Source organism: Cyprinodon tularosa, unplaced genomic scaffold (genome assembly GCF_016077235.1).
Source record: "Cyprinodon tularosa strain WSP-4 unplaced genomic scaffold, ASM1607723v1 ctg197, whole genome shotgun sequence".
NCBI lineage: Eukaryota > Metazoa > Chordata > Actinopteri > Cyprinodontiformes > Cyprinodontidae > Cyprinodon > Cyprinodon tularosa.
This window is the reverse complement of record NW_024038720.1, coordinates 736,836-762,243: the sequence shown is the minus strand read 5'-3', so window position 1 is coordinate 762,243 and position 25,408 is coordinate 736,836. Positions and strand designations below refer to the sequence as shown.

At 37.4% G+C, this 25,408-nt stretch overlaps 1 protein-coding gene across 1 annotated transcript; it reads right to left on the bottom strand.

Moving 5' to 3' along the window:
* Positions 1 to 896: 896 nt before the first annotated feature.
* Positions 897 to 22,710, bottom strand: alx4a (ALX homeobox 4a). The gene is made up of 4 exons (XM_038283905.1): positions 22,031 to 22,710; positions 10,485 to 10,804; positions 4,954 to 5,082; positions 897 to 1,842 (listed from the first exon to the last, which is right to left on the bottom strand). The coding sequence occupies exons 1-4, from the start codon at positions 22,380 to 22,382 to the stop codon at positions 1,525 to 1,527; spliced, it is 1,119 nt and encodes a 372-aa protein (XP_038139833.1). The 5' UTR covers positions 22,383 to 22,710; the 3' UTR covers positions 897 to 1,524.
* Between the last annotated feature and the right edge of the window lie 2,698 nt (positions 22,711 to 25,408).

Sequence of the window (25,408 nt, the reverse complement as noted above, 5' to 3'; positions counted from 1 at the left end):
TTACCTGTCCATTCTCTTTTCCTTTGCCTACAAAAATGAACATTTTTTAAAGCAGTTTGGAAAACAAATGAAGGTAAGCAGACCCTTGTAGAACAATATACAAAATATGGTAAAATTATAAATTTAATAGAATAATTTTGAAAGAGAAAGGAATGCTACTGATGCCTTACTGTGCTTTTGACTGTTGATGGGGCTGCACAGCGATGCAGTTTTGAGCACTGTTGCATTTCTGCAAGAAAATGTGTGAAATCCCGAAACCATTGTTATACAGATTTGACGGTAAAGCTGGCTGCTGCACGCATCTTTACACACTGTTTTACAATTATCTCATTTTGATTAAAAAAAACCTTCCAACAGGGACTTTAAATGGAGTATCTAGAACAAATAATTCCACTTCATACTGCTGCAGCTGTTTTTTTAATGACTTCTCTTCTTTGACAACCAAACACATTCTTGTTAAATATCCAGAAAAAGGCTGTTCAACAATGACAGCCTTTCAAGGCTTCAAAGCATCAACACACACACTCCATTCTCTGCGCCAGTCTTCCTTCATTGACGAGACGACAGCTTGTTTCTGTGTTTTTCCTGGCAGTCTGGTTGAGAAGTTGGCACATTTTTTTCAGCAAAGCAAGGGGCACATTTCGGTCTAGAGAAACTGTCCTTTTTGAAAACAAAGGTGAGTCTGTTTTGTGGCCTGCTCTCTCAGGCTCTCCGGACCGGGGAGCAACAGGCCTGCTGTGCATCTCCACACCTCCTCCTCCTTAACCTCCTCACTGTGGGCATTGGCAGGCCGAGGCATGGCATCAGGTGGATCTCCCATCTGGATCATTCTCAAACTAACCACATTTCAACTGGAGGGAGCTGAATCACTCCTGAGTTTTCTCTCCTGAAAAAAAAAAAACAAAACTCTCCCTCAGAGTTGCTTTAACAGTCGTGCTGAAAGTGAGGAGCATCTTAACTCAATGGATGTGCCAGATGTTTTGTTTTTTTAATTTTCCTATTACATCCCCAGTATCTAGGATAAAAGGTGTGCCCTTGCTTAAAATATTGCAAAAGAAAAAATAAAAATTTGGCTTAAAAATGTTAATACTGAGTTTTAGTTTCTTGTTGAATTATTTGCACAGGCAAAAGCAAAACCACAAAGAAATGAAAGAAAAAAAAACACGAGAAATTAAATAAAGTAGATATAAAACAGCACCAAACCACAAACAGCATACACTGAAAGCAATGTACAAACAACAATCAATGAACTTGGGCAAATAAGTGCATGGGAAATCCTCCTCTTTCGTCTCTCTTTAGGACTACACAACATCTCTTTCTATCAAACTTTCACACAGTGGTGATTTTTGTTCCAGCTAAAGCATTAAAAACAGGTACAGTCTGATATCCTTCTCCTAAATTCATAATACCTTTGTTGCAGCATTTATTAAGGTAGTCATATTTTCCCTCTGAGTTTAAAGTCAATTGCCCCAAACTCTTTGCTGGGTTTGTATAAGATCCCGCTTTCCAGTGTGCATCGACACATCATGTTGCCCAAGAAATGGCAGCACTGTGCTCTTTGGCTTTCATACGCAAAGCTGCAATACTGGAGGATTTGCGGTCTGGATCCATGTTGAGATCATATGAGTTGATGCTTGCAGACATGCCGGGAGATCCTCCAAACAGGCTGCCCATGTGAGGCCCAACGTGTCCTCCGGGGCTCGGGACACCCAGGAAATCGGAGACCCCGCTGGCAGAGTGGGGGTGGGGGGTCATGCAGGTGGTGACGGTGTCGCAGGGCACGACGCAGCCAGGGACGGGAGATGCTGCACTGTTGGCGCCTATCCAGGACGGGTTCTGGATCTGAAACATTAAGAAGTAAACTCCTTTAAGTAGGTAAAGAGGTGTTTTTTGTGGATGAAATATCTTTAATGGTTGTGTAGTCCACTTCTCTGCAGAAAGCCAAAATTTAAAATATATATTAAAGCTATTAAAAAAATAACTCAGTTTTTCCAATCGTTTGATTTACACAACCCCGAAAAACTATTTTGTTTTTTTGATACAGCAATATTATATTATGGACCTGATAATAATGCAACAGGGAGAACCTTAGCCCTGAGACGATTTAGAAGCAAAGACTTCTGGGGAGATTCATTAGGCATAGACGATGTCTAGAGTCAAGGTTTCAGAAGCCACTACATGCAGATCAGCCCATCTGTGAAATGAAGTATAACTATTACATTCCTTGCAATAAGCCACAACGATTATCAGAAACATCCCACCTGAAAAAGGAATATGCAGTTTGTCTGTGATCAGTGGTTTTCCTTATCCATCAATTGTCCAAACTAAATTATACATGCAGGATCACATGGGGCTGTGCTCATTGGACGAGAGGTGAGGTACATGGTCATGAATAAACATGGAGAAAAAGCAACCTCCACTTGTATAAAAATGGTCATCATACCAAGGACTTCTTGCTGCTAGATCAAAAGTTCTAATGTTCCACTTTAAATTTTAAAGAAATTCAAATGTTTCCCTATTAAAAATATATATATATTTTAATTGATCTTCTAAAACTTTTCAAAATACAGTAGTAGCCATTCTGGCCCTTCCCAGAAAATGCCAGCCGGATGGCAGCCAACTTCCAGCCACTGGAGTAACCCCCTTCTTCTCCTGGGCATGCATATTCCTTTATTCTGACTCCCCCCTTTCACTGAATTACACGGTCTGACCAGGAAATTACACTTCTCTTTAGATCTTAAAGTCCACAGATCATGACACAATGAATATTTTAGTACAAAGATTGATTTTTAAAAATGAATCTTAGGGGACCAGCCAAGGAAAAGGGGAAATTTTGAATGGCTACTAATGTATTTGAAGTGTTTTACTCTTTGTAATCAATCAAAATGAAAGATCAATCTCACATTTTATTAATCATATCAAGCTACACTATATTGTCTAAAGTATTTGCTCATCTATCCAAATGATTGGGATCAGGTGTTTCAATCACTTCCTTGGTTAAGGACAACATATGCTGACTGCTGTTGCAAACATTTATGAGAGAATGGTTCGTTCTCAGCAACTCTGTGAATTCCAGCATCAAACTATGATAGAAGCCACCTGTGCGACAAATGCAGTCGTAAAATGCCCTTTCTCCTAAATATTCCACGGTCATCTGTCAGCTGTATCATAAGAAAATTGAAGTGTTTGGGAATGACAGCAACTCAGCCACAAAGTCGTAGGCCACATAAACTGACTGAGCTGGGTAAGCAGATACTGAACGCATAGTGATAAGAGGTTGCCAACTTTCTGCAAAGTCGATCACTTCAGATTAGTTCAAGAACAGAAGGCTTCAGGAGATAGGGTTCCATGACCAGGTAGGTGCATTCAAGCCATACATCAACAGGTGCAATGGAAAGCAGATGCCGTTGTGTAAAGTAAAACGCCGTTGGACATCAGAACAGTGGTGACACATTTTCAGGAGTTGCGAATCAAGCTACTCAATCTAGAAATCTGATGGATGAGTATGGGTTTGGCGGTTGCCATGAGAATGATACTTATCTGACTGCATTGTGCCAAGTGTAAAGTTTGGTGGAAGCAGGATTATTGTATGGGTTTATTTCTATCAGAAGCTGGGCCTGGCCCCTTAGATCCAATAAAATGAACTCTGAATGCTTCAGCATAAAAAGACATTTTGGACAATTCCATGGTTCAAACATTGTGGGAACAGTTTGGAGCTGACCGCGTCCTCTTCCAACATGACTTGGCACCAGAGCACAAAGCAAGGTCCATAAAGACATGGATGTCTGGTGTGGATGAACGTGACTCATCTGCACTGAGTCCTGAACTCAACCCTATAGAACACTGTTGGATGAAACAGATCGGATACTGAGAGCGAGGCCATCTTGTCCAATATCAGTGTGTGACCTAACAAATGCACTTCTGGAAGAATGGTCAAAAATTCCCATATAAACATTCCTACACTTTGTGGACAGTCTTCCCAGAAGAGCTGAAGCTGTTCCATCTGCAAAGGGTGGACCGACGTCATATTGAACCCCTATGGATTAGGAATGGGTAGGAAAGTATAAGCCTTCGCATTGGCCTACTCCTTTTCCACTAAATTGTTGGTTTCTACATGGTACTGTATGTTGTTTCTTTTTTTTTTTGTAACGTACATTTACCAATATAAAGCTAATCTTATCTAATGTCTAATAAGCACAAATTTGAGTATAGGAAGTGATTGAATACTTTTGATTAATATTGCACATCATTAATCTGTCCCTGCCCCGCCACCAGGAGACATTCCAGGATTAAAGGGGTGAATGGTGGTTCCTGGACCCTGCAGCTGCAGCCATGGGCACCGGAGGAGGTGCGACAACAGAAATGCCAAGCAGAATTTAACACCCTCCTGTATTATCCCGGATGATTTCATTTAAAATCTAGAGCATAAATCTACCCTGATATCAGTTTAATCAGCCAGTTTTATCATCTACAACTCAAAACAAACTTCACATTTGGGTTGCAGGTTCTGTTCTTTGTTAGTGGAAAGCAACTGAAATAGTATTTGAGATCACGATTTGCCTAATAAAAAACAAATGAACAAAATGTGTAAACATGAACAAGCTCTGAAAAACAGTTTTCTGTTTTTACAGCTAGAATGAAAGTTCATAACTTTTAAGATAAAAACTTTTACTGGAAAATTATTCAACTCAACTTTGACCACTTTACATGTTTTAGATTTTTAAATGTAAATGATTAACTAAATTAAAGGAATTTAGTTATCTTTACACTACTGCTGCTGACTACTATTGCATTGGTACTATAAAAAAAATCAACAAAAAGAAGAAAGAAAAACTAAATAATTATATATTCAGATTTTTTCATTTCAAGCAGGTTACGGCCTTGGTCTCTAACTCAAAATTGGGCCCTTGAGGATCATAGTTTGAGGCCCTTGGTTGGGGGGTGTTCCTGTACCTGTGCGTAGCTCTCAGGACGCGTTAGAAGAGGGAGCTCGTAAGCAGTTGAGAAATGTGTTCGGACCTGCTGCATCTGACCAAATCGTTCTCGCTTTCTCCACTTTGCTCTCCGGTTCTGGAACCACACCTGGGAAGAAAAATTAACCAAACGTTAAAAAATAACAGCTAAAATACAAAATTTGAAAGGCCATTAGGAGCCCAGCTTTCAGGTGTATGTTATCTGGTTAAATGTGACTGTTTTAGCAGAAATAAAAGTGCTACCACAGCTAAACACACTTTGACATCTAAAGGAAATTCTTTTATCAAAATGTTTAAGCCGGAAACCAGATCCATCAAAAATAAAGCCATCTTCCTTAGTGTAACTAAGAGGCAATTAAAGCAGCATGAGTGTTTCTGAGAGGCTGACAGATCAGCTGGTTGACATGTAAACAATGAGCCACAGGCATTAAAATGAGGTGTTTATGACTTTGCAATCATCTCACCTTTGCTTATTTATTGTTGACCACAACATCTGCTTCTTCTCTTCCATAATTCTCTTTGACATCTAAATCTGAATGTGTTTACGGTTAACTTGAATGTGTTTGACTTTCCATTAGAGAATCTGAAGGTAATCAAAATGCATTTTTTTTTCTCCTGCCTTGTAATCACCATTTACATTTTTTTTTTCAAGCAAATCTAAACATCTAAGTGTAACATTTGTTTGTATTCCCTCCTGAGAATCGTTTGGTCCCTACTGATCTGTACCTTTCTGGATACAAATCAAACCAGCCTAACTTTTCTGTGTGGTGCTCATCGGATACAAAGCATCTGCCCTTTGCTCACATGCCTCACGGACGGGGCAAAAGGGGAAATTGAAAAGTGAGATGGGTTTATAATTGGTGTTTGTTTGGATTTTCCCTTTTAATTTCCTGAAGGCTTTCAGACACTGTCTCCTTCTAAATTAAAGAAGCACACAGATTTGAGACCATAATCCTTCCTTCCTTGATGTTTGATACGTCTTCTTTTGAGCTCAGTCATCACCACCCAGTCTGAGCACCTCTCTGAAAGGGTTACTTTATGGATTTATTGTAATAATTGTGCTCGCCACGCTCTTCCTCAAATCCTGAATACCTTAACATCTCAGTGTTTGCCTGGCTCTGAATCTGTTGGCTATTATGCAGCTCTAACATATTTCTGTGTTGCACACACCGCCTTGTGACAGTAATTGGTAAAGACCTTGACAGCTTAAGTAGCTGGTAGACTCTCAATGAGGCTTTATTTATGTTACTGCCCCAGAGAGAAAGAGCAGAGAAATACCAAACTGGCCTCAGCAGGAGGGCTGTACGGGGGCTGAAAGCACTTTGAAGTGAGAGCGAGGCTCAGAGGATTGATAACCGGCCTCCGCTGTCACTCATTTCACCTTCAAAACAAAGAAGGAGGAAAAAGAAAAGGGGCTGCTAAGCTTGGACTCCCATAAAACTCTAATAATATTACAGTGATGCTCTGACCAATGTTTACAGCCATCATAGGAAAGTTTTGCTCTTATTTTACTCTAAATATCTCTGCATGGAGGGGTATATACTGTATTCCCTGTGAAGTAAGTACAGGGAATATATAAAACCAGGGGACCATGTTAAAAAAAAGGTATAACTTGAAACTGTTATCTGTTCTCATATAAAACTCTGAAAATTCTTAAATACAGCAAACCTTTCTCTACTGCTTTCATGACTGTAATAAATTTTTATCGCCATAATAAATTGCACAACTTTTCTTTCCCATCAGCGATAAATCTGAGGTAAAGTATTTATTTGTGCAGCTAAATCTCAGAACACAATGGCAAAGGTAAAGTACATTTACCCTTCCTAGTGATAAATCATTTTGTTTCTTCCATTGTTTGATTCCTTTTTCATGCTGGAAATCTGTTATTTCTAAAAGCTGAATGACAGATGGAGACTTTGTTGTTTTGTTAGTTTTTTTTTATTTGTTCTTTCTCTTGTAAACTGAAATGTTTTCATTGGTTTTGTAGGACTGATTTGTAAGCAGTTATTTTGGGTTAAAAAATAAATATAGGTTTGCTCAATCCCTTTCAACAGGACTGGTGCAGCTCATTTTAAATCCCATCTATTTAGCTCTGCCCATAATAACCTTGTGATGGCCACTCTTGAATAACAGCTGTGTTGTTTTAAAGTGGCTTTGTAACTAATCTGGAGGTGTGACCAGGATCATTGTCCAGTTCGGAAAGCAGGTATGAATCCAGGCCTTCACTTCTCTGATCTTGGAAGTTGCATCAGCGTTTAAATACCACGTTTCTACTTAATTGCTTAGTCAGTTTTAGAAAGTGCACTTGTTTTTGGCTCCTCAGGCTTAAAAGTTCCCTCCTTTGTTTTCAAGTGGAGCATCTGTCATTATGGTAAAACCTTTTGAGTTTTAGTTTCATCTGTCCACAGGATGTCTCCAAAAGTATAGCTTGTATTGCAGATTAAATATGCAAACAGTTGGATAGTAACAAGTTACATTTGCTTGAGTAAGTTTCAGAACGAAATGTACCTTAAAGGAGGGGTTGTATTACTTTTTTCTATTACCTGAGTAAATTTTATGGTTACTCAACCAATTGTGCGTAACTTTCGTAGCAGGGGAATATGCAGAAAACTGTAGATATTGTCATTGAAATGTCTTTATCCTTCCTAGTATAAATTCATTACATGTATCACTCTCAGAATGGTAATCTATTCAATTAAAAAATAATAGTGATCCCAAAAGTGAAATTAAAGTGTTTTTTAAAGCTTATGTTGAAAAACATGAATTGGAAAAGTGTTTCTTTTGCCAAAATTAGTTTCAATTGTATTTCATACTTAAATAAATAATAATTTGTGAAAAACTTTCTGTCTGATTACAAAAGTTTAAACATGAAAGCAGATATTTTTAGCCAGCAATTACTCAGTAGACTAGCCATTTTACCAAGTACTGTTTTATGCTTACTTGAGTAATTTCTTGGATGATAACTTCCTACTTCTACTCGGGGGGGGGGGAATGAGTAAAGTAGTGTATATTCTTACTTAAGTAAAGATTTGCGTAGTCTACCTGCCTCTGGTTACAGTTACAGATTTCCTCCTGCTGGGTTTCCTTCAGGACTTATTTGACTGTGGATAAATATCCTAACTGCTTCAGCATCAGTTTGAAATTGAACATTTCACATATTTATCTCTGAGATACTGAACCTGTCTCCATGTAGATGAAATGAAGGCTCAACATTTCTAAAGTCTTAACGCTTGTATATAGCTGTGTAAATAGAGAAAGGTACTATCTTCAATCGATCGGACGAACCAGGCATTTTATTGCTCCACAAACCTCTTCCTGTTTTTTAGCCTGATTTCTTTTATTTTGTTAATTTTTGATGGGTTGGCTTAAAGTCCTTGTAAAGAAGTGGCTCCATTTAACTATAAGTTGTTTTTTTTTAATAACCATAAGGGCTGAAACAATGAATTGGATGAAACCTGATAAAAGATTATTGAAATAAATGTCAGCTAATTTAGTCATTGATTAATAGTTAACTGCAGTTAAGAGACTCTCAAACATGCCTGTAGCTGTCAGAGGGACCCACTTAGAGTAGCGATTACACCAAAAATAAAAAATAAATATTTTGCATTAAAGATAAAAATCTTTTTCGTCTGTTAATATCCAGAACGGAAACAAAAAAACAGAACGTTTTAAATTCAACTGGTTTTATTTCTCAAAAAGTCTTCTTTAAGGAACCGTTGCCTATCCGATCATTAAACAATTAATCGAAAAAATATTCGACAGATTAATTTTTTTTTTTTAATCCTTAAATGCAGCCCTATCTATCATAAACTTAGAAACTTTCAATAAACATGGTCTTCTCTTTCTCGCAAAGATTCAAGGTAATGTTAAAATATAATCCTGCACTTATTCTGGCATTTAGCAAATCATTTTGATAGTGCAAATCCTAAATGTGCTTAAACACATACATTTATTAGTCCGATCTACTGTCAGACAGACAAAGGGAGCTTGATACTGCAAGATTAAAATGTTTGATCTGAAAACAACTTGAATTTAAAATGAAGACAACTTCACATGATAAAGTATAAGAATGCAGAAATTTCTTAAATCTTTAAGATGTGCTCTTAGTATCCCGTCTCTGTCTTTCTGTCAGTAGGCTCAGCGTACTTTACCTGTATACTTATGCACACACCTGCGTTTTCCCAATGAACTCCACATCAGATTCCATCTCAGTTTTCTGGTTTATCAGAGCAGTAACTCTAAGAGATGTGATGCTATGGAAACCTTTGACCCATGACCCCTGACCTTCACATGTAGTGTATGAGATTCTGATCTAAACTCGCCCACTTCCTTTGAAAACCTGAGACTGAAAAAGCAAACAACTCCTGGCCCCGGCTTTGTTTACAAGAAAGCCCCCTGTAATTTGGTTTGCATGTACAAAATCTGTATGTTTTGAAGTATCCTCTTTACCAGCAGTTCTGTTTTCTTTCTATTTATTTTACTCCAGATGAAGACCTGATGAGCAGTGGTTTATCCTGCTGTGTGTGAATTTCCAGAGTGGTGCACAAAAAACCTTCCTCTTACTGACAAGGCGTTTGGTGTCTTTTATCTGTTTAACCTGAGTATTTAAGAGGACTGCTGGACGAGCCGATGGCTGTAAAGCTTCATCCATCTGCATCTGGCGGGTCAGTGATAGCACGAACTGGAGACCGGTTGCCTTCAGACTCTGGGTTGAGTTACAGCCCTGGAGGCCTCCACTGATTTCCTGTTTTTTCCACTCACTGCCTCAGGTCATCATGTGGAGGATTGTGTTTTAGTCAGTCTCCTATGCTGTCTGAGTTGACGTTCATCAAAAGAACAGAACCAAAAATGTAAAAATGTGACTTCTGGCTAAAGCAAGCCTAAGTATTCTTATAAGAGTCAGGCCTAACCAATAGAAAACCATGGGAAAGGTTTCACACCTCCCAGAGACCACAGCAGGGACACATTCTTGTCTGAACGGGACCTTAATGAAAGAAAAACAAGGAAAATCCAGGGGCTTTTGTCCTCATCCACATGTACCTCACAAGGGCACGGTGTAGATCTGATGGAGGTCTGTCACTGCTCTCTGATGCTGGAATGCATTGCAACAGTTGTAACCAGTCTCTAAGCTGATTGTGCATAAAAGGTCAGAGGGACGCTGTAGGTCCCAGACCAGAGAGAAACTCACGATTCAAGAAAAAAATAATCAAAACATTGATAATGTAAAGGATAAAGCCACCAAGAAGATCCTAAGAAAAAAACCCAGCAGAGCCATGTGTTGATGAAAGTCTGCTCTCTCTTTAAAGTGCACATATGAGGCCCAGGCAGCTCAAACCTCAGCCCCTCTGGGCCCCTGGCCTCTGTAAGCTCCCACTCCCCCACACTCTTTTTCTCCACTCCCACATTACCAGATAAATCTCTCATGGTGTTCTGTGAGTGACTTTATCTTTGCAGATACTGAAGGATTCAGGAGGTTTTGTCCACTTAGTTGTGTTGGCTGCCTAGTCTTACCTGGACTCTGGCTTCGGTCAGGTCGGTCCTCAAAGCAAGCTGCTCCCGGGCGTAAACATCGGGATAGTGCGTCTTTTGGAAAACCTTTTCCAGCTCCTCCAGCTGGTAGCTGGTAAACGTGGTGCGATTACGTCGTTTCTTGCCCTTGTTGCTTTCACCACTGTCAGATTTTTCCAGAGGACTTGCCAAGTTGTTGCTAGACGACCTTTCAGGGGCCGACTTGACACCCTGATCCTTGACCGCCAGATATCTGGAGTCCATTCCAGGAGGATCTGAGTCCGGGGCCAAATCAGAGTCTGTCAGACCAGAACTGTCCTTACCTGCAGAGACAGGAAGTGTGTGAAACTCTTAAAAGGGGCTTGTTACGGCCAATAAATTTAGCAAAAAAGCTCTTTGGGAATTTGTCACTACTTAATCCAAGAAAAATCTCCCCATTAAAATCTTAGTATGATATTTTTTGATCTGAGGCCATCAAAGAAGATTTTCCTCCTAGGAATAAACATGTATCATCCTATTAATGCCATCTAAGCATCAAGCAGAAGAAAACAAGAGGCCCTTTTGTCTAAACTTCCATTATCTGGCCTCTAGAACTGAGGATTTCTTTGTGTGATCAATATTTTGATTTATGAGGTTTAGTGGGGTGGAACAAAGAAATTTTTCACTCTGTGTGATAAAAAATGTTGTTGTGAAATGTATACGCTCAGAAAACTGGATGCTTACACCGTAGGGCCGTTCTATTTTCTATGGAACTTAAAGTTGCAGAATTCCTGACACGATTAAAGACTTCTAAGCCACTGGATTTGTCCACATCAAGCAGACTCATAAACACCTCTTCTTTGTTTCTCCATATTTAGTTGCTATTTGTGCCAAATGTTTTGGAGAATTGAATGTATCTGACAAGTCAAATCTGCCACAGGATTAAAACAAATTAATTGCTGTCAGCTTGTTTCCAGGGATTCAAGAAGAAAAAAAAATTTGATTTTTTTTTTTCTCCTTCAGCTGTACTCGTACTTGATCTCTTCATGGCTACAGTTTAACTGTAAAAAATCAGACAGATTTCTCATCCTAAATTTCGACAGGTTTCCCTATTGATTTCTGTACTCATTTTTAAATATAGTCTGATCCAGGCGAAATAAAAACACTGCTAAGGCATCAGCTAGGAAAAGCAATGGACATGGGAACAGTCTACTCAGCTAGAGGTGTCTCACAAGTTTCAGTATTTCACAAAGTTATTTTCTAGGACTGCTGAGATATAACACTTATCTGCTCAACTGAGAATTTATCAGATGTACACAAGCTTCTAAAGTACTGACAATATCTCACTCAACTGCCGCCTGTGACTTCTCCTCTATTTTAAACAAAGTGACCAAAAGGGACAAAACACCAACACACCAGTCGAAACATACAAAAAGTGATCAGAGTGAATAAAAAGGATTGGATTGTTGCAATGTCAGTAAACTAATGTCAACTAATTATTGAGAAGTGCATAATCATTTCTGAAAAGCCATTTAAATTGATATATAAACTGAAAATTTATGTTTAAAAAAAATAGTATTCTTTAAGTTTCAGTGGAAAGAAACTAATTTTAAATCTTAATTGAGAGTATGCAGAGTATCGTGGAGTACCTCAAGGTGCTGCTTTGGGGCCTATATCTGTTGTTACTTTATACTACTTTCTACTTTTTTATTAGGCTAGATCTACCTTTATTGTGATCTCTTCACTGATGTCATTCAGCAGCTTCATTAAAATGCCCCTAAATAGTCCTCCGTAATTACCTTCCTGGCTTATAGGTAGTGGAGCAAATATAACTGCAGCTAATTTTGGAAATGAAATAAACTAAATTATTGCATCAGGCAGTACCATCCCTGCCATTAAACCAGTCTTAGTAGGTCTAAAACTCAATAGGAAAACTTATTTTTTTATCTTACAAACACCATGGAAGTAGGATAAGTGCTGTGTGGCTTAATTTATGACAGTATTTCACGGTTTGTCTTCACACATAAAAATGACTGTAACGTTAAGATGGCAGCTCTTTCTAAAGAAGTTGAATTCTGAATTCAGCTGCAGTTTTCTGATGAATCAAATTGAGATAATCATAGAAATGCATCATATTTAACACTGGCTGCCCTAACTGTAAGATTTATTCTTCATTACAATTCATTCTGAAATGTTGGGGTTTATTTTGGTCCTCAAGGGCTTTACATGGATTGGTTCAATCTTGTATCACTGATCTGATTATATAACTCCTCTTGCTCATCAAACTAGAAACTTGTTAACTTTCATTCCTCCAACTGAAAAAGGAAAAAAGTTATTTGCTTTTATTTTATTTTATTTTTTTTACTGCACACATTGCAACTGCAGTAGTTTATTTTATGTGGACACTATTTGCAATTGCTGAGGGCCGCATTGGAACTGAACTGCAGTTGTTTTACATAGTATTTAAGGAAACCAAACAAACAATGAGATGTGTATTTCTTTTAGCCTGAGCGTCTGAATGTTACATTTAACCTTGTCCAACTGCAACTATATTTACACAACCTGCGATGGCTGCTGTAAAAAGCATTTAGAATAAAATAATTCACCAATAGGTAAAAGAAAATGGTATTGATAGAGAAACACAATGGTGTAAAGCTGTTGTGGTTCTAAGAGAGAACAGGCATCTAAAGGAGAGGCTCACCCAGGGTGTCATTCATCTAACAGCAAGCCTGATTTCAGCAAAAAAAAAAATTAAAAATAAAACACCTTACTAATTGAGAAGGTGTTTGAGAGAAACCATCTGCAGTTGGTGTGAATTTGTCAAAACACAAAAACCTGAATAATAATTTTGTACTTCTGTTTTCAGCCTCACTTTATACTGAAAAATAGAAGCAAACCTATTATAATAAAAACTATTTGCTCACATCGTATTTGGATTTTACTCATTATATTATTACTAATATAATGTTTTTCTATTGCATAGCACGATATTCTATTTCATAAGTTTATAAAACTTTTAAAAACTTGATCTGGGTAGACCAGTTTAATCCTATTATAATTATTCTTTATTCCACGTAGGGCTTCAACTATAAATGCAGGTGCTAATTTATGAAATTATTATTTATATCTTATTTAATTTAAATTAACCAATAATGACATGATGCTGATGTATAACAACACATTTTTTGGTACAATGCTGACTCCATATATTCTTCCTTTTCAGGTATGGACTGTGTCCGTCAGCACATTAAGCACCACTAGCAGGGAATGAGGTTGGGGCTATATAAAGTGTGGATGTTGTTCTTCTTTTTGCGTCATAGAATCAGATGTATGTCCAAATTACTGCTCCAACGAAACAACTATTTGTTTTTCTAATTAAGAGGTTTAGGTGCACCAACCCTAAATGATCACCATCCCTCATTCTAGGCACACGTTATATATCATCTGGAGGTGCTCTTTCTGAAGGGATATAGCTGGGCATACAGACCTCTGATTTAACAGGAATTGCTCTTGATTTTAACCTTTCAGAAGGAGGCTAAAATCCAAACTCAAGCTTCTATGAGAAACATGAACAACACAGTTTGTGATACCGTCATGTTGCACCTGACATCTCTTCCTGTTGTGCTTGAAAGGAGCCAAATGTCACACTGCTGTTACGTCATATTTTCTTTATTGGGACTGGTGGTTCCAATAAAGCACAGGTTCTAGCCTGTCAGAAATAACAAGACCCTGTTTTGATCAAAGGATTTTGCTTAAATAGCATCTCTTAAGTTTTTTGGCATGAATATGATATTGTAACAGTCTCCTGCTTTTAATCCAACCAAATCTTTAACAGGTGAGGCACATATCAAAGCCAACTTCTTGTGAAGGAACGCGGTATGCATAGACAGGGTCAAGATGCAACCTCCGTCAATGACTTGAGGAGTCTGTATGCTTTGCTTTTGATTTCTAAACATGAAACAATAAATGCAGGTAACCCAGCACCATGAGGCAGAGGCATCAGCAGGGGAACATCTAATTTTCAATTTTAACCTGACAAAAAATGTTGCAAATCGTCTTCCTCTGTAGAAGCATGAAGTTCTGTTTTCAGTGTTCAGCTGACAGTTAAAGACAATCCGTGTCCCTGTAGTTACTTGCCCAAAGAGAGGATTTAAAAGTGATGATAAAATACCTGTTATAGAAAATTTACCCTAACGGTGTAAAGGCTAACCCTGCCTGTTTCTAAAAGCAACAGTTTTATGTTTACTAAACCACAATCTAATGAGGTGAGTTTGTGTGAATGTCCTTATAAGCCGGTCGGCCAAAGCGGCTAGGACAGATATCACTGCTGCAACATCAAAGTGTAATTTTAACAGGCCGTAAAGCGACAGGGCAACATCCCTGGCTCTTTACTGACTGCCCTGACCGGGGTCAGCTAACAGTGTTTAAAAGGAAACATGATAAATAACACCAAATATTGTCAGGATGAGAGATTAACAACATGCTTGTTAAACAGAGGGGGAGATATTCAAAGTAGGACCTAAAGAAGATAAAAACCAAAAAGAGGAAATGCATGAATCTGAATTACTGTTATTATGATTTTACTTACACTGTAAAAAAAAAATAAAAAAATTTGGCAATGTTGGCCACTTGAGGGCGACAGAAGCTGGTTGCAATCAGCAAACAGAACACAGAACTGATAAAATTATCATATACAAAAAAAAAAAAAAAAAAACTGTAAAAACATTTGATTATAAATTGAGTAATTATCATCACTTAGCTGAGTTATTAGCACATGAAAAATAAAACTGTAGAGTTTAAATCTAATCTGCCTGTGCGTCCCTGTTTATTCTTCAACAAATCTATGTGAAGACAGTGCTGGTCTGCACAAACTCTATCTGTGCATATAATCACACACAAAACCCCCCGATTCTTTGAGTATTTCATTAAATAAATCCACAATTGTATGACTCTGCTTGAAAAGAATATTGTAAGAATTTAAAAAGGTTTAAATGTCTTTAACCACTAGTTCATATCAACGTTTTTGACCTGACAGTTTTCAAATATGAACAGGAGACAAAAAATACCATATTTTTTGCTTTTTTTTACTTTTAAAAGACCTACAAGCGTCACGTACTAAAATGCCTGCATTTAAAAGCTATGAAAACATCCCTCCTCTGCTTCAAAAAGCACTGTGGATGATAACTGTATGAAACTAGGGGTGTAAATCACATCCATCATGGCGATTCGATTCAGTATCGATTTTTCTGACCCAACGATTCGATTATTTTCGATACTCAAGAATACACCACGATTCGATTCGATTCGATTAATCGATTTAAAAATTTTTTTAGCTACTTTTTATTATTATTATTATTTTTTTTACACCTTACAGGCTAAACAAAGTTTCAAGTTTGAAATAAATCAATGAAAGCTGTAATATCATTATGCATTTTCTTTAGAAACAACAGCAAATAACAGAAGTAGAAAAGTTGCATCAAAAAATACTGCAAAAATACTGCACAATATCAGTGTAATGAGTTCAATGCAATACCTCGGCTCCAGAGAAACTGTCCAACATATTTTTTTAGAATGTAATAAATATACTCAGGAAAGAGAGATGTTGCGTAGAGAGTTAGACAGGAATAAAAATAAACTACATATAAGGAAATTGTTTCAAAGGTCATCTGGGGATGTAGTTTTTGGTAGTATTTTTAATTTTCTAGAAAGAACGGGTATTTTAGGGAGAATATAATAGTTTGTCTGGTCCATACTCCATTCTGGAAGGTGGCGGTAATGCACCTATAAGTTGTTTGCCAACCGCCATTAAAAAAAAAGAAGAAGAAGGCTCCAGAGTGTTGCGTCACCGCCCCCTTGAGAGACGCTCCGCTGCTCCTCTCCCAGATTGTAGCTGATTGCAAACAGTGCACCAGACAGGAGGCCGGCTTGTTTTGTTTTTATGACCGAAATTGCGGAAAACAACTCGTGAAGTTTGACCCGCTAGATGAGCGAGGTGCGCGAGACCGCTGGGACCCTTTTTCCAGCTGAATCTCCGCCACTTTTGCCCCATTGTCCCTTCGTCGTCGGACTAAACTCGCCCCACTTCCTCTCCGCCTCGGCCGTATCTAGACCCACAGCGTGTAGCCCAGACCACGCTTCAATACTGAGCATAATTTAAAAATGTCTGTGTCAAGCTTGCTGCAACAAACTGCTGTAAGAGTATAACCAGGAAGCGCGGTAGGAGGGTAAAATAGGTTTAGCGGCACCGCAGCACGGGAGGGAGAATTACGCCCAGGAGTAAATGGATAAAAATAGACCGGAGGAAAAAAACAAACATGAATCGATTATCTTGCGGACGCGTCGATGCAGCGGATCGTCGGCTTTTGGATCGATGCATCGATACAAAACGATTATTATTTACACCCCTATATGAAACCAAAATATTTTGATGAATTAAAATCCCACTTAGCACACACTTATTCTATCTTTTACTATTTTCTATCTAGAAGTCACACCAGCTTAGTTTAAAATATGTTTGGCCATGCAGTAATCATAGCAGAGCAATATTTTAAACATCTATATGTAGTTAATCCGCTCACCACCTAAATGGTTTATGTTTATGAAATTGAAAAGAAGGATTTGGGATTAACGCAAACCAGAAGACCACTTCTTTATACAGAGGTTAAAGGTAATAAGAATGCCCACGCTGCATAAACACATCAGTGCTCCAACTAGAGACTGCACTGCTGCGAGAAAACAGAATTCACAAAGATCTGTGGATAGGTATCGAAAAGCCTTCACAAAAACTAAGCAAAAGTCCAGTTTCCTTCCAATTTCAGCCTGTTTCTGGTTGCCATGACCCGGATGACTGAAAATTTCCATATATGTTCATAAAAATCTAGTTTTTAAGGTGCTAATTTAGGGAGCAAAAAGTATCAACTTCCTCAATGCATTTGTCTCAAGGTTATCTCTGTGAACTGTGGCTAGAAATATGTAAAAATCCAGAAAAACAAATAGAAATCTCCTGTAATTTTGTTCCAGCACGGTAACTCTAGACATCCTCTCTACACTGTGCAAAAAATTTATATCTAAATATGTCATTTCTTCTTAAAATAAGTGCATTTGTTCTTGAATTGAGGAGGTAAGTGAGATATTTTGCCAATTGAACAAGACAATTTACATTTAAAATAAGAAAAAGCAACCGCAATGTCTTATTTCAAGTGCATATTATCTAATACTGTAATCTTATTTAAGACTAAAAATATTCATTCCATTGGCATATCATCCGATTTACCTACTAAAATGAAGGGTACAAGAGAAGACATTTTTGCAGTGTATAAGCAATCTCTGTGAAACCAATTCAGTAACACCAAGTTTTTACCACATAAACAAATTAGAAAAAATTAAAAAGTAATATGTCTAATTTTTGTCAATTAACTTAACACATTTTGCTAAATTCTGCAGCCAAGCATTTAAAATTTACTGCGTTTAAATGATTAAACTGTACAGAATTCATAATGCTCAACATACTAACCTTTGAGATTTTGACCTGGCTTTACACCGAGCATTAAAAACCTTTAATTTGCTCTGTTTATCCAGTCTTATCCAGTCCTGCTTCTGTATGAGACTTCAGTTTACATGACACAGCCTCGCCGAGACCAAAAGAACTCATGGACTTCACAAGCTTTTTTCTGTCCCACTGCTCTCACTCGACCATGCAAACTCAGACTAATGTAAATTATCCTGCCAAACTTTAGAGCAAATGGTAAAACGATCCTGAGTCCTTGTCACCTCCACTCATGTCAGGGACTTGCTGAAGCGTTCCTCGACCTTCCGGGCTGCGGGCTGGTTCTCATTACGCCCTGCTCCAACCAATCTGTACAGACGACTGTTATCAGAGACTAAAGTGGTTGTGTTGTTCAAAAACTGTAAAAGAAACCGAAAACCAAGAGGAGTGACAAAATCTCACTGGGTGTTGAAATCATACCTAAAGTGTTTAATCACCTCTGAGGGCCACGAAGAACAACATCTCCAGCTTGCAGAATTATAATGGCTAAATAAGCAAAGAATGAGCTTTAATGTGTTTAGTTTGCTACAGGTCTAATATGACAAACCATCACAAGCATAAACCTGTTACAATAGGGCCCATTAAACTGATGTCCAATGCTGAATACTACAGGTAGTTTTTCTTTGACACGAAAGACTTTCAGCTTGGGGATTTGGAAGATTTTCTGCTATATGAAGCGAGAAGGACTCACCCTCTTCTCCAAACAGACAAAAGGCAGAGAAGCCAAGTTAAAGGTCAGCACCCGCAGATACTGAGGGAAGACACTAAGACATCAAAAGAGGAAGTCTCTGGAGATTCACAGGGACCCCAAGTAGCCTGCAGGGAGACCGACTATATATATTTTTCATGCTTACTCTGATTATCCATCCATCCATCCATCCATCCATCCATCCATCCATCCATCCATCCATCCACGGATGTTTAAGCTTGAAAAGCTTTTTCTCTAATAATTCTCTTTGTGATTTCTACTGTTAAGCATTTCCAATATTTTTCTATTCACAATGTCATTTGATTTCCAAACCAGCAGGCAACTGTGTTTAATCATTTACTCTTTCCTTTATATTTCCCTTCTAAGCAGCAGACTTTCTTGTAATCTGTCAAGGATCTTTGGGTGATTTTAGAAATGTTTTTCTTGACGGGGGGATGTCGCCGCGGGAGACGTGTCTGACAGTGTTTATGCTTCTAAGACGTAAGACTAAAGATGATGATTTTTATAACTAAACATTTACGGAAAAACCTGGGATATCAGTGGCAGTACCAACGGAGGACAATCCCGCTATCATTTGTTATGTGTGCAATATTTTTTCTAATAATATGAATTAAGGAATGGACATTACTTTTTATCTGAGAGTAGTAGCATACTTATCTATTTATTCTGATGTCTTTATTGTATCTTTCCCTGTATAACTATGTCTAGATGTATAGATACACATATAAAACATCGGACTTTCCTTCCTGTCTCTAAAATTCCTGAACTTTAGTCGTAGGTTTTTATTTCACCTGGCCAGAATTATCAGTGGCGCTTATCTCTATTTTAGGGGGAACCCACTGGGTTCTTTTGGAATACTTTCTTTTTTGTGTCAGTATTTCTACTATAGCTAATTTTTGCACTTGTTCTGCAGTTCTTTAATAGTTGATTATGTTTTCAAGTTTTTAGACCTGCATCCCTACATCATAGCATTAAATCGGTGTCCTCTTCTCCGTGTATTTCCTCTTACTCTCTTCATAATTCAGTCAGTGTGTCAGCTCACTGAGCTCTTCCCTCTCCTCATTTTCACACAGCAGCATGACTGACATCCTGCTGGCTGCAAACACAATCTTTAATGATTCAAATGTAGGTATATGTTTATTACAGGATCATACTGCTTTCTGTCAGACAAAGGTTCTTCAGGTAAGGCTTACAACTTTTATATTACACAGATCAGAGATCAGTAAATGCAACCACCTGAGAATATCAGGCTATAAATGACAAAACTGAGCACATTTTTGAGAATTTAAACCTCCAGGAAGAATCATAGATCTTTTTCCCCCCGTCTAATAGTAAGTTCAGAATATTTTTACTTTAGTTCAGCTCAGTCAGAAGTCAGTAAAACCCCTTCAATCAGAGATAATCAGGAGTTAAACCAGCCTCCAAACTGGCTCTCAGTCTGATACATCACGCGAGTCGTTATTAATTTCTCCTGGGCTTCAGTGAAATGATCTTAAACACGATTAAAGCAGAAACAGCTCTGATCCTGAGCTCGAGGAGGTACTTTTTTTAGTAGGTGCGGGGTCAAGTCGAAGTGAGCAGGGGGGAGAATAGGAGCAAACAGAGAAGTTTGACATCTGAGTCATATTAATGGCGCAGTTCCTCTGTTTTAGGGCCGAGATGTTTTTTCCCCTGTCTTTACTTCACAGTGAATCTGACCATTAAACCTCTTTGCTATAACATAAGAACACAAGGGCGCATTCCATTCCATTTTACTTAATACATTTAAATATATATATGTGTATATATATATATATATATATATATATATATATATATATATATATATATATATATATATATATATATATATATATATATATATGTATGTATATTTATCACTGAAATAAATATTTTGGCATTTACTTAATCATGTTTAGTTAATTTAACACAATTGTTTTTTTGTCCTACCCTGCTAACATGAAACAATTGTTTTAAAGTAGCTAAATCTGAAATGCCAAAAACATGTTGCATTATTTTTTTTCAGTGTATTTATATATATCCTATATATTTCGCCCCATCCCGTTTCCTGAGCTAAGTGTTTACGGTTTTTAAGCTCAGCCTAACAAGCGTGCCTCGTTTACAACATAATATAAAATTTTATTTCATCTTCTTTCGCCGGATCTATGTCAGGCTTAATGGGTGGTAAAAACGTAATAGCCTGGTTGAGGAGACCCACATGGGCTAAACAAGAAAGAATGACAAAAAAAAACCAAACTGTCTCGCTGTTCCTGACGAGATGGACCCATAAAGGAGTTACCAGAAGCTTTCTAAATAACTTTGAAATCATTTTCCTATTCAATGCTGCAATGATGGATATACACGTTCAACAGTTGCAGCGAAATATAAAGATGCGCCTCATGCGTAAAATGCTCCATATCATATCCTAAAAAGGATATGATATGATTAATTATTTTGTCATTTAAACATCAACATCATTTTTAAAAGTACTGGAAATTTAGAGCATTATCCGTTTATCTTTCTTTCATTTTTTTTACATAAAAGAATCTAAGCTATCTATGAAGCCCAAATAAGTTCATCAGGAAGTTCCTATCATGTTAAAAGTCTTGCGAGAATAACACCTGAGCGCAGTTTTTCCATTGATGCTGGATCAAACTGTATTCATTGTTTAATCATTTAAAGCAGAACACTCTAAACAAAAAAATATCTATATTATTCTTTTTAATTATTTTAAGGCAATTTTCATGCATCTCTGCATTTTTCCCCATAATGAAAATATCTAACTTCTGTCATTTATTATGATTTGTACTAAACCTTAAACTTAAGAAACCAAAGTTTTATTCCTAATCTTATAAAGTCATCAATTTGACTTGCCTTCCCGGCGCAACATGAATCAAACAGGGCCCAATTAGGCCGCGCAATTACACAAATATTACCAGTTTAAAACTCCCATCTGAAAACCCGTTAATTCAATTGTCCGACTCAGTTTCAATTTTAAGGATTGTAATGCAGATTAGCGCATTAATGGCGCCCTAATTTGATTTTGATGTCCAAACAGAGAATTTAATAGTTGGAGGACAGGGAGGTTCATCCAGACTGCTGCAGCTGCAGGCTCATCTTTTTGCGCGCCGCTGTCCTGTGCGCAGCTTAGAAGGATGCTCCATGTCTTTTATTTATTTTTTTAAGATCCACTTTTCTGTTTTATATATATATATATATATATATATATATATATATATATATATATATATATATATATATATATATATATATATATATATATATATATATATTTTTTTTTTTATTCCCACTCACCATAGCACGGGACGAGTCCTCCGTTGTGTCCTCTCTCTGGATGCAGCTTGTCCTCCGCGGGCGGTGTTTTGCTGGACGACCTCTGCAAGAAGAGGTGGTATTTGCTGAAAGAGCCTTGCCCAGCTGCAGAGGCATCCAATGATTGGCACTCCTGCTGGAAGGGGCTCCGGGACTTCTCTCCGTAAGCCTGACCTTTGCCGGACAAGAAGGCGGTGGGGCTGTATTTGGTGTCACTAGCTGGAAATGTCCTAAAGTGGTCCGTCTGGTGATCCCTACCTTGAGCAACAGAAGGACTATAATATGAATCCATAGATGTCATGTTGCTGTATGGGACACAGGTCTCTGCGTTCATGCTTAAAAAAAAAAATAGTCAAGAGGAAAAAAGATTTTTTTTTTCCTTTTCCCTCCCACTCTATCTATCTCTCCTCCTGAGACTTTTTTTTTTTACTCCTACCTCATTGAGATAAAAACGCGCACACACGCACGCAGGCAGAGAACACAGCTCGCAGCAGAACCGCAGCTGGGTTTGGTTATGAAACGATTCAGATCTTTTCCAGGAACCTCTGCCGTTGACCAAACACTCCGAACTCCCCCTCAGGTTTGAGTAAAGTTACACAAACCTCCGTCTCCCCTCAGAGGATTGGAGCCAGATCTCCCGGCCTCAGGATCTCTCCCAAGTGATTATGTTGGTGACATGAACGAGTAAGGTCACTTATTTGCTAAAAAAGAAAGGAAAAAAATGGGAAAACAGGGGCGTGGGGCTCAACACATGACATTAATGTAATTTGGAGATGAATAAAAAGCGATGGGTGACGGATAGCACCGGGGCGGAGAGAGAGGGAGAAAGTGTGTCTTTTAAAGTGTGAAAGAAGCCTTTCATGGTTCAAAAGGGATTTTAGTCATTCGCTGCCTAATGATATTATTATAGAGAGACAAAAACATGGGTGCGCTAAAGGATAAAAAAAAGAGGAATTTTACTGACCATGTTAACCCTAACCCTAACATAAAAAAATAATTAATCATTAAACCTGACATCAAGGGATAACAACGAAATTGTTGTTAATAAAATTTGAAATTATTATAAAAAATATACATTAAATCTGGTTAAAAATACGCATGTAATTAAATTTAAAACTCTGAAATTTGCACAAAAAACGACAAAAAACAAACAAAAAATAGAAAAAGGCAAAAAAAAAAAAAAAAAAAAACAGTCTTTAGAAATGGGAATATTGAAGAATTTCATGACACCAATATAAAAAGCTTGCTATCCAGTGCGCAGCAGTCAGAACTATGCGCATTTATTTTAGAACATTTTAGGAGCGACAATAAAATTCCCATTTAAAATACTTGAAACATAAATCTCTGTCTTTTAATGGAACATACATTTAATCGGGAAAACACTCTCTAAAATTGCTTTTTTCTTTATCTTGCACGTGGATTATATTTTTACCATCAGAGTTTTTTTTTTCGTTTGTAAAAAGTTAAGATTTTTAGCAAAACTTAAATAAGCTACAGATAATACAGAGCATACACACAATGCACACTATTCTGATAAATGTATTTCTTTTTATACCTATAGTCATTTTGCACAGTCGAATGAGGTTTCAACTTACTAAAATACATTCACTTGCACAAGCTATTAAATATAAATGGATAAAACAAAATAGTATATATAAAATAAGATGAAAAGATAATAACAATAATGTGCATGCTTTTTTTGTTAGATGGTGGTCTATAATATATATCAGAGTATGTTTTTGCATGTATACTATTATTGAAATAAAAAAAATCTTGAATATAAAACTGAAATACAAACATCGCACTGATACATTCCTGAAAGGATCTCCAGCCAAAAAGCAAAGTGCAAAAAATGACACCCTCAAAGTAAAATCTATATGCCGGCACACTGCACTGAAGACACAAATGTATTCACATAGTCATGCACACATGGTGCACACATGCACTCTTATATGCACATGTGTGAGTAAGAAAAAAAAAAGGAGAAAACGTAAGTGAGCGAAAGAAGAGTTAAAAACTGCTGATTGGTTTTCAAATTGAGCCCCTGAGACTGAGAGGCATCTCTTCTTCATCTAAAAAAAATGGCAAAACAAAAAATTATATATATATATATATAAAAAAACACGCACATACAGCAGTGTGTGTGTAACTCTTGGGAGAGGTTGGCCCAATTACTTTACAGCACTTAGGTTTCATCTCTTACACTAAAACATATATCTAATTACTCTCAGCTCTGTCCATCTGTATGTCAGCAGTGTGATTTATGGCACAGAACCAGACTTAATAATCGCTGGACCGAATTTCAACCTGCAGGGCTGCTTTTCTATCTGTCTGTGCTATTCATAGGAGTGAGATGTTAGTGGATGGCAGCTGAAATGAAACATTTATGTTTTCAGCACTCTGCCACATGTTATTAATATCTGAAGACGTTTTTTTTTGTGATCTGAAAGGAAATAAAAACTGAGCAGTAAATAGAAAATGCGAGTACACATACACAGAGCTGGGTTTTGTTGTTGTTTACCAGCAAGGTAGCTCCAAGATGTCTGCAACTCTGGAAATTATGGTGGAAAACAGTGTGGTATTTATTTCCCTTTGCATATTCTGAGGTCGGTTCACACAATGGTCACGAGAAAACTCTTTCATGTCGGGAGGAGGAAAGATCCTGCTTCTTTCTAGTTGTAATTGCTTTGTTATAAGAACCATTCACGGAGTTTTTCTTTTAAAGCCAAGGATGGTCAGTGAGGGAGTGGGAAGGACTGTGGTCGTCACTGCTTAAAAATTATTGATGTGTCAGTTTTCTGGCGCGGAGCATAAAAGCTTCCCTCCTGACAGAAGGTCCATCTGCAGGGAATAATAGAACAAACATAGACACACACAGATACACATTCAAACAAGATAAGAGGGTTTTGTGCCCTCGGTTACTAAAAGAAAATAAACTTTAAGTTTAGCGACAGTAAACACATGTTTATCTGTTTTGAAAAAGTGAAATTTTCAGCCGAATTCCTTTAAAAAGAGGTCATTACTGATGGCAGAGGTTTAACATTTAAACCATTTAACTGAATCTATTAAGAATAAGATAAAACATTCATCCCCTTTTAAGAAACATGTTTGTATTTTACAGGTTTTTAATAAGAGATTAACTCATGGAAAAAGCAAACATGCAGGACAACCGCTTATTCAAGCACATTTAATTATAAAATTCCCTTTCAGTTCCAAATAACTTGTGTTGCTTTGTAATTGAATCAATATTTTTTCTTGATATTCCTTCCATACAAATGGCCAATAGTTGAGGCCAAAAACATTAAGGAAGTTTAATTAAGCCTAATACAAAGCACATATTCTCACTCAGGAAGAGAAAAT